At 42.6% G+C, this 14084-nt stretch overlaps 1 protein-coding gene across 1 annotated transcript in view; it reads left to right on the forward strand.

Annotated features, from left to right (window-relative positions):
* The window catches only part of LOC126095734 (uncharacterized), a 99368-nt gene that overhangs the window by 25426 nt on the left and 59858 nt on the right, over positions 1–14084 (forward strand). The window contains exon 3 of the mRNA XM_049910502.1: positions 11574–11848. Within this exon, the coding sequence (XP_049766459.1) occupies positions 11574–11848 (275 nt within the window). The remainder of the gene's footprint in view (positions 1–11573; positions 11849–14084) is intronic.

Consider the following 14084-nt stretch of genomic DNA (forward strand, 5'->3'; position numbering starts at 1 on the left):
CAAAGCTAAATATGAAGAAACATTGTTAGGGGTTACCCTCTCGGCCAATTTTATGTCTATCATCTCTTCTACTTGTTCCTCCAGACTGCTTATATTTAAGGTATCTGATGTCACTAGTTTCTCTTTAAAATCCCTTTCCACGGTATCAACTCGAGTGTTGACACCTACAATTTGTGACTGGACAAAAGGAATTAGCTTATCCTGTTTTTCAAAACTCTCCTTCAGGGTGTGCAACCTCTGATTTGCAACATTGAATGTAACATTGCATACACTTCGAAATGATCCTAATTTTCCGACAAGTTCTGTTTCTACATTGTTACATTCATCTTCAAGGTCAAATTCTAATTTTTTAGTTAAATCTTGAAGTTGCTCATCCTGTCTCTTGTTAAATTCAGTAAATAGTTGATTAATGTGAGTATTCAAAGAACTAGTGAGTTCACTCTTTAAATCTAACTTCAGATTTTCTACCTTATTATTTAAAGAGTCAAATTCAGTCTTTAATAAAACTATATTTGCTGCTTGACTGTTCAAGGTTTCACTTTGAGCATCTAATTTTTCACTTAGAGTGGCTGAATCAGCCTTCTAGTCATCCAACTTAGCACTTTGGTCATCTAATCTAGCATTTAACTGAGTATTTACTGAGTCTAACTTTAGACTTAGTCCTTTGATTAAATTTGCCACTTCAGTCCAGTCTGGCATGTCCCTACTCACTATCATGGCCATGTCTGGTCCTGAAGCTTGTTGCTGTTCTTGATCCATAATTTTATTGATCTTAGACCTAGTAATCATCTAAAAGAAAATTCACCACTGAGTACAATAACTATGATAACAGTTTATCATTCAACCGTTCCCTCAGCTTTTACCAAATAATTATTGGTTTTCACTCACCCGGCATAGAGTTCTAGCTGTGTTGGTGAGTGAATGTGTAATCAGCGCTGGTGGACAGCACTGGCACCGGCAGCATCAAATATTGGTTTCAGCATCGTCGTTGGCAAGCGGTTGTGGAGTCAGCAGCGGTGAGCAGCAACTGGTGCAGTCGGCATCGGTGGCTGGTAACTGTGCCAGCGCTGGCGCGATGTATGTGTGTGAAGACTACTTACTCTCTACATCCAATCTTCTTAGTTGAAAAGTTGAGGTCTTCTCTCCAGTTTTCTCCACTATTACTTTCTCACATCTTTTACTGCATTGCACTCGCAACTTTCTCTCATTGGTTTATTGGACTCAATACAGTTACTGGAAACAGTTCTCATATCTTGTTAGGTCTAGTTGCTATGGTAAAGCCTAATATCTTATTTTTGTTTCTGTCTTTAAATTCCCGTTTTATCTTCGGGTCCTGTCATGGTCACCACATTCTAACGTTTCTCGGATGACACGAGACAGTGTGGTACTGAGGTGCAAGACCCACACGTTTCTCGCATTTGACTTATGTATTGTGTGCAGCCCATCTCTTCTCTGGGTAATCAGCTATGTTGATCTTCCAAAAGCTTCTTTTCCGAAGACTATAGTGGATTACAGGAATTTATTAAGCTCCTTCTCTAGTCTTGAAATAATTTGTGTATTCCTGGAACACTTTCAGTTCATTCTTGGTATATTTTCATCTCTCAACACAAAGCAACATTTACTCTTATTCACATAAGTAAGTTAACTCTGACAAGCCAACTGGTGTCTTTAAATGTCAGACTCGATAAAACACAAGTGCATATTGTTCATCATAGTAACAATCCAATAATTTATGGACATCAAATGCGTCCTGCCTCATGCAGAGATAAGACGTGGAAAAAAAATGTCTCTAGTCTCAAGCTAGTCCAATACATGAATGTGCATAGAAAATTATATTCAATTGTTCATTAGTCTTTTTTACAATCACTACAGACACTAACACATCAAAGAATACTACATAATTATTCCCTGAGTTTTCATCACATCTTCTGTGGCGCTGACAGCAAACACCTGTATTCAATCCTCTTCATCCCATTGATGTCAGACATGACACGAGCTTTTTTTAATTAACTTATTTTTTTGTACAACAAAGCCCCAGGTACAATGAAGTTGACCATTGTATCAGGCTGAACTGAAGCCTCTAACGTTTGTGTTCACTGCTTGTAAATGTCACCAGCTGTACAACAGCAGTTCCACATAACAACTGACAGTAATCAGATCCAGGAAAGCATAGATTGTTCATTCAGTATACAAGGTGAGTATACAGCAACAAGATTGAGAGAAGAGTAACCCACTCTGTTAACACTGTATTATCTATGAAAGTATGCCTCATGGTTTATCCATGTGAAATGCTGCTGGTGACCTGAGACAAGATACCAATATGCTCATATGATCTGCTATCTCTGGAGGCTGCTAACAGTGTCTTCCTGTGATGGATTGGCTAAACTATATTGTCCTTGGACAGAGAGATGAGAATGTGGAATGTATGGATTGGTGTACAAATATCATACATTTCCTTGATGAAAATATGACTGCATCATGATGGTTTATCTGATTGGGTTTTACATTAATCTGAATCTACAATTATAGTGGGTGGGGCAAACAAAAGTGGCCTGGACGAGTGGATATGATTGGATGTGAATGTATGCTTATAACCACACCCTGTGGCACATACACCACGTTTGCACCTGCCACGTGATCTGCACTGGTTCAGACCACGGCGTGGGCTGCATCAATGTGAGTGGAGCAGTGCAAAGGAGACGATAGTACTCACAGTGGAGAAGTTGGTGTTCACTGCGGAAATTTACGTGACAACAAAGTCGTGGAAATGGTGTGGTCACTTGTTTGCTGAGAAGTTCAGTGGTGCTGAAGTGCTAGCGAAGAGTGCGCTGCAACACTTAGTCCAAAAACGGCATCAGACAGGATCTATTATGAACAAGTCATAAAACATTTCAAAATGTGCTCACACACCAGAAAATGTGGGTGCAGTTCACCAGAAAATACTTCAGAGCAATTTTCAACATGTTGTTGTTGTTGTGGTCTTCAGTTCAGAGACTGGTTTGACGCAGCCCTCCATGCTACTCTATCCTGTGCAAGCTTCTTCATCTCCCAGTACCTACTGCAACCTACATCCTTCTGAATCTGCTTAGTGTATTCATCTCTTGGTCTCCCTCTACGATTTTTACCCTCCACGCTGCCCTCCAATACTAAATTGGTGATCCCTTGATGCCTCAGAACATGTCCTACCAACCGATCCATTCTTCTAGTCAAGTTGTGCCACAAACTTCTCTTCTCCCCAATCCTATTCAGTACTTCCTCATTAGTTATGTGATCTACCCATCTAATCTTAAGCATTCTTCTTTAGCACCACATTTCGAAAGCTTCTATTCTCTTCTTGTCCAAACTATTTATCGTCCATGTTTCACTTCCATATATGGCTACACTCCATACAAATACTTTCAAATACGACTTCCTGACACTTAAATCTATACTCGATGTTAACAAATTTCTCTTCTTCAGAAATGCTTTCCTTGCCATTGCCAGTCGACATTTTATATCTTCTCTACTTTGACCATCATCAGTTATTTTGCTCCCCAAATAGCAAAACTCCTTTACTACTTTAAGTGTCTCATTTCCTAATCTAATTCCCTCAGCATCACCCGACTTAATTCGACTACATTCCATTATCCTCGTTTTGCTTTTGTTGATGTTCATCTTATACCCTCCTTTCAAGACACTGTCCATTCCGTTCAACTGCTCTTCCAAGTCCTTTGCTGTACCTGACAGAACTACAATGTCATCGGCGAACTTCAACATTTTTATTTCTTCTCCATGGATTTTAATACATACTCCGAATTTTTCTTTTGTTTCCTTCACTGCTTGCTCAATATACAGATTGAATAACATCGGGGACAGGCTACAACCCTGTCTCACTCCCTTCCCAACCACTGCTTCCCTTTCATGTCCCTCGACTCTTATAACTGCCATCTGGTTTCTGTACAAATTGTAAATAGCTTTTTGCTCCCTGTATTTTACCCCTGCCACCTTCATAATTTGAAAGAGAGTATTCCAGTCAACATTGTCAAAAGCTTTCTCTAAGTCTACAAATGCTAGAAACTTAGGTTTGCCTTTCCTTAATCTAGCTTCTAAGATAAGTCGTAGGGTCAGTATTGCCTCACGTGTTCCAACATTTCTACGGAATCCAGACTGATCTTCCCCGAGGTCGGCTTCTACTAGTTTTTCCATTCGTCTGTAAAGAATTCGCATTAGTATTTTGCAGCCGTGACTTATTAAACTGATAGTTCGGTAATTTTCACATTTGTCAACACCTGCTTTCTTTAGGATTGGAATTATATTCTTCTTGAAGTCTGAGGGTATTTCGCCTGTCTCATACATCTTGCTCACCAGATGGTAGAGTTTTGTCACGACTGGCTCTCCCAAGGCTGTCAGTAGTTCTAATGGAATGTTGTCTACTCCCGGGGCCTTGTTTCGACTTAGGTCTTTCAGTGCTCTGTCAAACTCATCACGCAGTATCATATCTCCCATTTCATCTTCCTCTACATCCTCTTCCATTTCCATAATATTGTCCTCAAGTACATCGCCCTTGTATAGACCCTCTATATACTCCTTCCACCTTTCTGCTTTCCCTTCTTTGCTTAGAACTGGGTTTCCATCTGAGCTCTTGTTGATATTCATAAAAGTGGCTCTCTTTTCTCCAAAGGTCTCTTTAATTTTCCTGTAGGCAGTATCTATCTTACCCCTAGTGAGATAAGCCTCTACATCCTTACATTTGTCCTCTAGCCATCCCTGCATAGCCATTTTGCACTTCCTGTTGATCTCATTTTTGAGACATTTGTATTCGTTTTTGCCTGCTTCATTTACTGCATTTTTATATTTCCTCCTTTCATCAGTTAAATTCAGTATCTCTTCTGTTACCCATGGATTTCTACTAGCCCTCGTCTTTTTACCTACTTGATCCTCTGCTGCCTTCACTACTTCATCCCTCAAAGCTACCCATTCTTCTTCTACTGTATTTCTTTCCTCCCTCCTTGTCAATTGTTCCCTTATGCTCTCCCTGAAACTCTGTACAACCTCTGGTTTATCCAGGTCCCATCTCCTTAAATTCCCACATTTTTGTAGTTTCTTCAGTTTTAATCCACAGTTCATAACCAATAGATTGTGGTCAGAGTCCACATCTGCTCCTGGAAATGTCTTACAATTTAAAACCTGGTTCCTAAATCTCTGTCTTACCATTATATAATCTATCTGAAACCTGTCAGTATCTCCAGGCTTCTTCCATTTATACAATCTTCTTTTATGATTCTTGAATCAAGTGTTAGCTATGATTAAGTTGTGCTCTGTGCAAAATTCTACCAGACGGCTTCCTCTTTCATTTCTTAGCCCCAATCTATATTCACCTACTACGTTTCCTTCTCTCCTTTTTCCTACTGATGAATTCCAGTCACCCATGACTATTAAATTTTCATCTCCCTTCGCTATCTGAATAATTTCTTTGATTTCATCATACATTTCCTAAATTTCTTCATCATCTGCAGAGCTAGTCGGCATATAAACTTGTACTACTGTGGTAGGCGTGGGCTTCATATCTATCTTGGCCACAATAATGTGTTCCCTATGCTGTTTGTAGTAGCTTACCCGCATTCCTATTTTCCTATTCATTATTAAACCTACTCCTGCATTACCCCTATTTGATTTTGTGTTTATAAACCTGTAGTCACCTGACCAGAAGTCTTGTTCCTCCTGCCACCGAACTTCACTAATTCCCACTATATCTAACTTCAACCTATCCATTTCCCTTTTTAAATTTTCTAACCTACCTGCCCGATTAAGGGATCTGACATTCCACACTCCAATCCGTGGAACACCAGTTTTCTTTCTTCTGATAATGACATCCTCTTGAGTAGTCCCCGCCTGGAGATCCAAATGGGGGACTGTTTTACCTCCGGAATATTTTACCCAAGAGGACGCCATCATTATTTAACCATACAGTAAAGCTGCATGCCCTCGGGAAAAATTACGGCTGTAGTTTCCCCTTGCTTTCAGCCGTTCGCAGTACCAGCACAGCAAGGCTGTTTTGGTTAGTGTTACAAGGCCAGATCAGTCAGTCATCCAGACTGTTGCCCCTGCAACTACTGAAAAGGCTGCTGCCCCTCTTCAGGAACCACACGTTTGTCAGGCCTCTCAACAGATACCCCTCCGTTGTGGTTGCACCTACGGTACAGCTATCTGTATTGCTGAGGCATGCAAGCCTCCCCACCAACGGCAAGGTCCATGGTTCTTGGGGGGGGGGGGGGGGGGGGGATTTTCAACATATGTTTTGGTTTTTAAAAGTAGTGTTTTTAAATAAAATTATGTTTTTGTGTGACTGTGAATGTATGCTTTATTGACGTGGAGGCCACCTTTATCTTCGACATAATAAATTAGTAAATATACTGTACATTAAAAGGCAGAAGTTGCCACTGCAGGCAACTATGTTGCACTAATCTATTTATATTGATTAATATGGAAATTAAACATCCTGGCTCATTACAACTGTGTAGCAGACTGGGACTCAAAACTGGTTTCTTTTTCTTTCACATGCAAGTGCTTTGCCAACTGAGCTATCCGATTGTGACTCATGATCTGCCCACACAGTTTCACTTCTGCCATTACCTCATCTTTAACCTTCCAAATTTTGCAGGAGTTCTGCTACATGCTTGTGGGGCTAGCACTCCTGGAAGAAAGGATGTTGTGGACATATGGCTTATCCACAGCCTGGGGATTCTTTCCACAGTAATGGGAGTTACTTGGAATTTACTGTATACTGAAATAATGAAACAAACAATGGTAATTGCTCAACATATAGGTGAGGTGTATAATGTTCAATAGTCACTTAAACAAGACTGTAAAAAATTCTGAGTGTTTTGTAAAAAGATTTTCTTCACACACACACCACACACACACACACACACACACACACACACACACACACACACGCTAATGCACGACTACATTGTCCTCACTGACTGGATTATCTTGGTGCTACCATTTGACCTGGACAAAGTGTTGTGTTGAGTGAAAAGAAAGGAGGCAGGGTGGGGTGAAGGGAAAGGAGGCTGACGGCTGGGCAGGAGAGGCAGTACGGAATAGGATAGGTCTGTAGCTTTTGTGAATTACGTAGATGGGAACTGGCATTAATGTACATACATTGATCTCATGGGTGGGTTGCCCAAACTTACTCCTAATCCCTGTTGCGTGCCTCACCTCTCACTTTACCATTAATCTGCACTCACGCTTTTCTCTGTGTGGTCTCCCTCTTCTGCTGTTCTATGCTCCATCTCCTTCCCTATACTCTTTCTTTCCACTTCATTGGTTGGTTGGTTGGTTGGTTGGTTGGTTGGTGGGTTGGTTGGTTTTGGGGAAGGAGACCAGACAGCGTGGTCATTGGTCTCATCGAATTAGCGAAGGGTTGGGAAGGAAGTCGGCCGTGCCCTTTCAGAGGAACCATCCCGGCATTTGCCTGTAGTGATTTAGGGAAATCATGGAAAACCTAAAGCAGGATGGCCGGACGCGGGATTGAACCGTCGTCCTTCCGAATGCGAGTCCAGTGTCTAACCACTGCACCACCCCGCTCGGTCCACTTCATTGTGTGCAACATCAACCTCCCTGTTTGTGTCAGGGTGGGCTCAGCGATGCCACATCGCTATACCACTCCCCTGTTCTGTCTCCTTCCCAGTCATTTCCCTTCCTTCCCTCCATCACACCCTTCCCCACCCGACCACCTTGCTCTTCTCACTCACTTCTGACACAACCCCTCATCACAGTCAGGCTACATCCCAGAGCGTATCCCTCTCTTGACTTCCAGCATCATGCTACTTTAAAGATACCAACCTAAAAAACCACTGCTCTCCCCATCATGATGCTATTTTTGTAATTTACTGCCCCATTTATGTAACCTCACTGATTTCAGAGGCTACTATTGGCAGTCTATAGGCTTTCCCAGTGAACAGAGTTCTCAGCATATGGGCTTATTATACCATCCAGTAAGGGCAGTACCTCAGTGACAACCTGCATTGCTTTCAGTATGATTGTGTGCTGTAAACTTTTGCTGATTTTCTACCATACATGTCAGCCATACATTCATCTCTCCTGCAAAATCATTCATGATAGGTGTATTGGTGTATAGTCATTGTTCACACAGACTTCTGAAAACCCTAGGTTCTTCAAAAGAACTCACATGTGAAACCACAAAGTCTGTACTCCACCCAGTTCATCATAATACACTCCTGGAAATTGAAATAAGAACACCGTGAATTCATTGTCCCAGGAAGGGGAAACTTTATTGACACATTCCTGGGGTCAGATACATCACATGATCACACTGACAGAACCACAGGCACATAGACACAGGCAACAGAGCATGCACAATGTCGGCACTAGTACAGTGTATATCCACCTTTCGCAGCAATGCAGGCTGCTATTCTCCCATGGAGACGATCGTAGAGATGCTGGATGTAGTCCTGTGGAACGGCTTGCCATGCCATTTCCACCTGGCGCCTCAGTTGGACCAGCGTTCGTGCTGGACGTGCAGACCGCGTGAGACGACGCTTCATCCAGTCCCAAACATGCTCAATGGGGGACAGATCCGGAGATCTTGCTGGCCAGGGTAGTTGACTTACACCTTCTAGAGCACGTTGGGTGGCATGGGATACATGCGGACGTGCATTGTCCTGTTGGAACAGCAAGTTCCCTTGCCGGTCTAGGAATGGTAGAACGATGGGTTCGATGACGGTTTGGATGTACCGTGCACTATTCAGTGTCCCCTCGACGATCACCAGTGGTGTACGGCCAGTGTAGGAGATCGCTCCCCACACCATGATGTCGGGTGTTGGCCCTGTGTGCCTCGGTCGTATGCAGTCCTGATTGTGGCGCTCACCTGCACGGCACCAAACACGCATACGACCATCATTGGCACCAAGGCAGAAGCGACTCTCATCGCTGAAGACGACACGTCTCCATTCGTCCCTCCATTCACGCCTGTCGCGACACCACTGGAGGCGGGCTGCACGATGTTGGGGCGTGAGCGGAAGACGGCCTAACGGTGTGTGGGACCGTAGCCCAGCTTCATGGAGACGGTTGCGAATGGTCCTCGCCGATACCCCAGGAGCAACAGTGTCCCTAATTTGCTGGGAAGTGGCGGTGCGGTCCCCTACGGCACTGCGTAGGATCCTACGGTCTTGGCGTGCATCCGTGCGTCGCTGCGGTCCGGTCCCAGGTCGACGGGCACGTGCACCTTCCGCCGACCACTGGCGACAACATCGATGTACTGTGGAGACCTCACGCCCCACGTGTTGAGCAATTCGGCGGTACGTCCACCCGGCCTCCCGCATGCCCACTATACGCCCTCGCTCAAAGTCCGTCAACTGCACATACGGTTCACGTCCACGCTGTCACGGCATGCTACCAGTGTTAAAGACTGCGATGGAGCTCCGTATGCCACGGCAAACTGGCTGACACTGACGGCGGCAGTGCACAAATGCTGCGCAGCTAGCGCCATTCGACGGCCAACACCGCGGTTCCTGGTGTGTCCGCTGTGCCGTGCGTGTGATCATTGCTTGTACAGCCCTCTCGCAGTGTCCGGAGCAAGTATGGTGGGTCTGACACACCGGTGTCAATGTGTTCTTTTTTCCATTTCCAGGAGTGTATTTTTAGGTTTTACTGTGAATCTATTTTGAGTTTCTGACTACATTTCTTACACAGTAGTGGAATGTATTTATTGAAAATGAAAAATAATACTTAAAGTCTTGAAAATAATGCCTTTTTTTTGGAATAATGCCTAAAATCAACTTATGGAGAGAATGAAGCAGTGGAATAAAATTAATTATCTGTAGATTAAATTTGAAATTCCGTGATATTTCTTTGAAAGATATTGTGTGATTCTAAAATCCTGCAAGTGACATGAAAGAATTATAGGATCAAAATGTTGCTAAGATGCAGTTGTTGTGTTTCATAAACACTGCAATTACCTTTCAAAAGTTATTAATCGGGTCCATCTGAATTTCAGCATGTTGCTCTTGTTTTAGAGGTACAGTATGGGTTAGTATTGATAATAGCAACACAGCAATTAGGACTCAGTCATACGTATGGAAACATCATGTTATAACAGTCCTCAGTGTGAAGTAATTGTTGGTATGTTTTCATTGTCACATTTATGCTCAACCATGCAAAATTTTTGTAATGTTGCCAGTGATTAGCTACTTTTCCTCCTAAAATGCAACATGTTGTCATCTCACACTAACATCCTTTGTTGTCTTTTACCTGGGATCCAGGATAGCTTTGGTAGTTGACTCCTGAATAATCTTATTCCCTGGAATCACCATTTTATTGGAAGCTGATGCACCATCTCCACTCATAATTACTTCCAAAAACATAATGTTTGTAATGGCCTGACAGTTTATGTGGGCATTGCTATTTAATGTCTACACTTCAGCTACTATTGCAAAATTTCTGTCCACTCACCTTTCATCTTGTGTAGTTGTGTCCCTCTCACATAATCATAGGTTTGTTTATTACATGCATTGTAGCTGGAATGGGGATCTAGGATTATCTGAGTTTGCTGAATGACCCCATATTTTGCAGGGATGTCACAATATTTTTGTTGTTATGGTGCAATTTGTGCCACTCCACTTTCTTACAGTCACAACGCAATGCTTATACACAATCCAGTTAGAATAAAAATGCACTGTTACACTATGTACATGTCTCTTTCAGTGCACACTCCTGCTCAGAGTGATCTCGTTGTCCAAACTAATACTGCCAATCTGGTGTCAAGCTATTCGAGGTCTTGTTCTCAACTTGTAGCCAATCTGAGGCTAGGAAAGGCAATGCTTCCTAATAAGGATGTGCTCTGGATAATCATTCACGCAGCACATGATAATGATGCAATAGGAAATGCAGTAGTTTGGATTAAGTAGTATTGCTCCACATTACATTTTCCATAAGGACCAATTAGCCACAAATAATATTACACAGGTTTTGAAAGTAAAATTTTTAACACTTTTTGTATTTCTTACATCTGTTGTCACTGTCAAAGCAGAAGTATTTGTATTATGAAAAGGATAAATTGCTACTCACTATATAGTGGAGATGTTGAGTCACAGACAGGCACAATGGAAAGACTGCTTTTGGCCAAAAGTTTTTCATCTGAAATAGTCAGAAAACACGCACACCACTGTCTGACTGCCACTGGCCAGACTGGTCATGTGTGCTTGAGCTGTGTGTGTGTGTGTGTGTGTGTGTGTGTGTGTGTGTGTGTGTGTGTTGACTATTTCAGAAGAAGGGCTTTTGGTCAAAAGATTACATGCTTGGCAGTCTTTCTGTTGTACCTGTCTGCAACTCAACATCTCCAATATATGTTTAGTAGCAATCTATCCATTTCATAATATCGTCAGAAGTATTTGTATGTTGATTTGCTTTTAGTTTATCACGGGTGTTAGAAGTGCATGTTAGGTGTGTCACCAGACTTTTTTTTTTTTTTTTACTATCTTCTCTGAATAATATTTCATTTTTAGAGGGTATAACAGCTTTGTTTGTTACTTTGTTTTAGCAACTCATCTGTTAAATTCTGTTCCCAGGTGAACAGGGGCTTGTTGAAGTATCTCTCATTGAACCTTCATTCAGCGTTTGTGAATTTCTGTGAGTGTGTCCCAGACCCAAGTGACCCAGACCAGTATGTCCCATCCCGCCAAATGCTTCAGTATTTACTTGTACGAACTCAAAGCTTTGGGCAGTTGTGGTGCTATATAATTTCCCAGTGCTTAGAAGCAGGAAAGTATCTTAGAGCTCGCATGGAACTTGGACATAACTGGTGGGCTGCTGTGGTTGCACTGGGAATAACTAGTCGAATATGGTAATTATCGTTGTTCACTTACACTTATATATTATAAACCCTACATCATGTTAAAAACAAAGTGTTCATTAATGAAATCTTTTACCTCTGTAATATTGTAAGTCAGATTTGCATGATATTTATCAAATTAACACTGTGAATTTAAATTTCAGTAGTTCATGAATTCAGCGTAATACTTGACTCAACTGACAAATTCTGATTGCAGTGTTGTAGAGTAAAACCACAGAATTCTTAAACTTGACTGTACAGAAAAACTCCCCTCCCCCCCCCTCCCTCCCCACATGAACATGTCCTTGCTTAAGGTGTCACATATAAAGATGAGCCAAAACCTTGAGACCATCTGCTTAATAGAATGTTGTACCACCTTAGAAATGCAGTTGTACAGGGATCCTTGATAAGTTTCCAGAGATATGTGGTACCAAGTGTCTGTGCAGATGACATACCTCATGGACTGGTGGTTTGAAGACTCAGAGCTGGGGTGCCTGATAACAACCCAGAAGCATTCATCAGGTTCAGATAAGGTGAACTGGCATGCCAACACTTCAATGTGAGTTCATTTAGTGTTCAAACAACAGTAGCATGATCCTGGCCTTATGACAGGTACTGTTATTCTGCTGGAGGATGCCATTACTGGTGGGGAAGAGTAAAGTATGAAGGGTTACAGGAAATCTGCAATAATGTTCATAGTTCACAGCTGTTATGGTGCCCCAGATTGCTACAAGTCTCATGGAAGTCCAGGAAAATATACCCCATTGCTTAATGCTACCTCCACCAGCCTACATCTGTAGCGCAGTGCACGTTTCAAGCAAATATTTCACGTGAATGACGATGTATACAGGCATGGCCATCAATCTAATGTAGCAATAAACATGATTTGTCTGGTCAGAAGATATGTTTCCATTGATTCATGGTCTAATCTTTATGATCTCATGCCCATTGTAATCATGATTGATGATATTGTTGTGCCAACTTGGGCACTTACAAGTGGTCATCTGAAGTGGAACCTCATGCTCAACAGTGTGCGCTGAACAGTGTGCTTTGAAAAACTTGTGCCAGCACCAGATTTGCCACAAATTGCTGCCTAACCTGCATTACAGGCAAGTAGGTCTCCTAAGTCTATGTTCTGTGATGAGGTGTGGGTATCAACCACCAGATGGCCTACTCGTGGTTTCACCGTCCCTAAACTCCTTTCTGTAGTGACCCGTGTAAGATTCTACATCCATGATCCATGTAAGGCACATGACAGAAATCACAAGATGCTAGCACTGGAAGAGGCCTCCACTCTCAGATGCAAACACAGCCTCTCCATAGTGCACCATGCTGGCCAGCTGATGGCTTATAGAGTCAGGCCCAGCTGACCCCTCTCTGTCATATGTCGGCATTCAGCCAATGTATCCGAGACTAGTAACACAGCCACTATGTGGCAAGCGTTTTCCTGTACCAGTATTCTCGAAGTAATAAAGTGTTGTTTGTGTTGTTATCTGTTTGTTTTTGTAGTCAGAACACATAGGCAACAAATAGGGTCATTTCTCACATGTTTCGTGGTGTGGTTGCTTTTCAAGTTTGACTGTGACATTTTTCGTTTTGTGAAAGTTCTGCTTCAAACATTGGTGCAACAACAGACAGAACTTTTTACGTGCTGTGCCAGCATTGTTATCTCTCCCTTTGTCTCAGGCTATATTTCCTTCTGTATTCCCACTGTTGATAAGGTGGCAAAAGATTGGAAAATGTACAAACACCACCTGCAGCAACATTTCCATGCCTTCGACAGTATGGATGCGGAGGTATGTCATGCATTGTTTTTGTCATGGTGTTGGCTCCTTTGCTGAAGCCTTCTTCATTGTCTTTTGACAATTTATGCACATTGTTGCTTTCCTATTAATGCCGTCAGATGCACGTCATGACTGCTAGGGTTGAATTCTACCAGTGCAAGAGACAGTCCCATCAGTCTCATCATACCTGGGCCATGACTCTTCATGGCCTTAGTTGCAACCGCCATTTTGTCATGCCCAGTCAAAAGAGGCATATGCGGCTGCCATTGTTTGTGATGTTATAATCCGCTCTGCCCCAGATAAGGAAGTCTGGCAATAGCCCCTCCAATTAGAAAGCACATCCCTCGTCAAGGTGTTGTCCAGAATATAGTCGTATGAGGTCTCAGATGCCCCTGGTCGGCAGCTGGAAGTGTGATGTGACATCACGGTGGTGCTGGGTGGCCCAGCTACGTCCACTGCCTCCA

Source organism: Schistocerca cancellata, chromosome 8 (genome assembly GCF_023864275.1).
Source record: "Schistocerca cancellata isolate TAMUIC-IGC-003103 chromosome 8, iqSchCanc2.1, whole genome shotgun sequence".
In the NCBI taxonomy this organism is placed as follows: domain Eukaryota; kingdom Metazoa; phylum Arthropoda; class Insecta; order Orthoptera; family Acrididae; genus Schistocerca; species Schistocerca cancellata.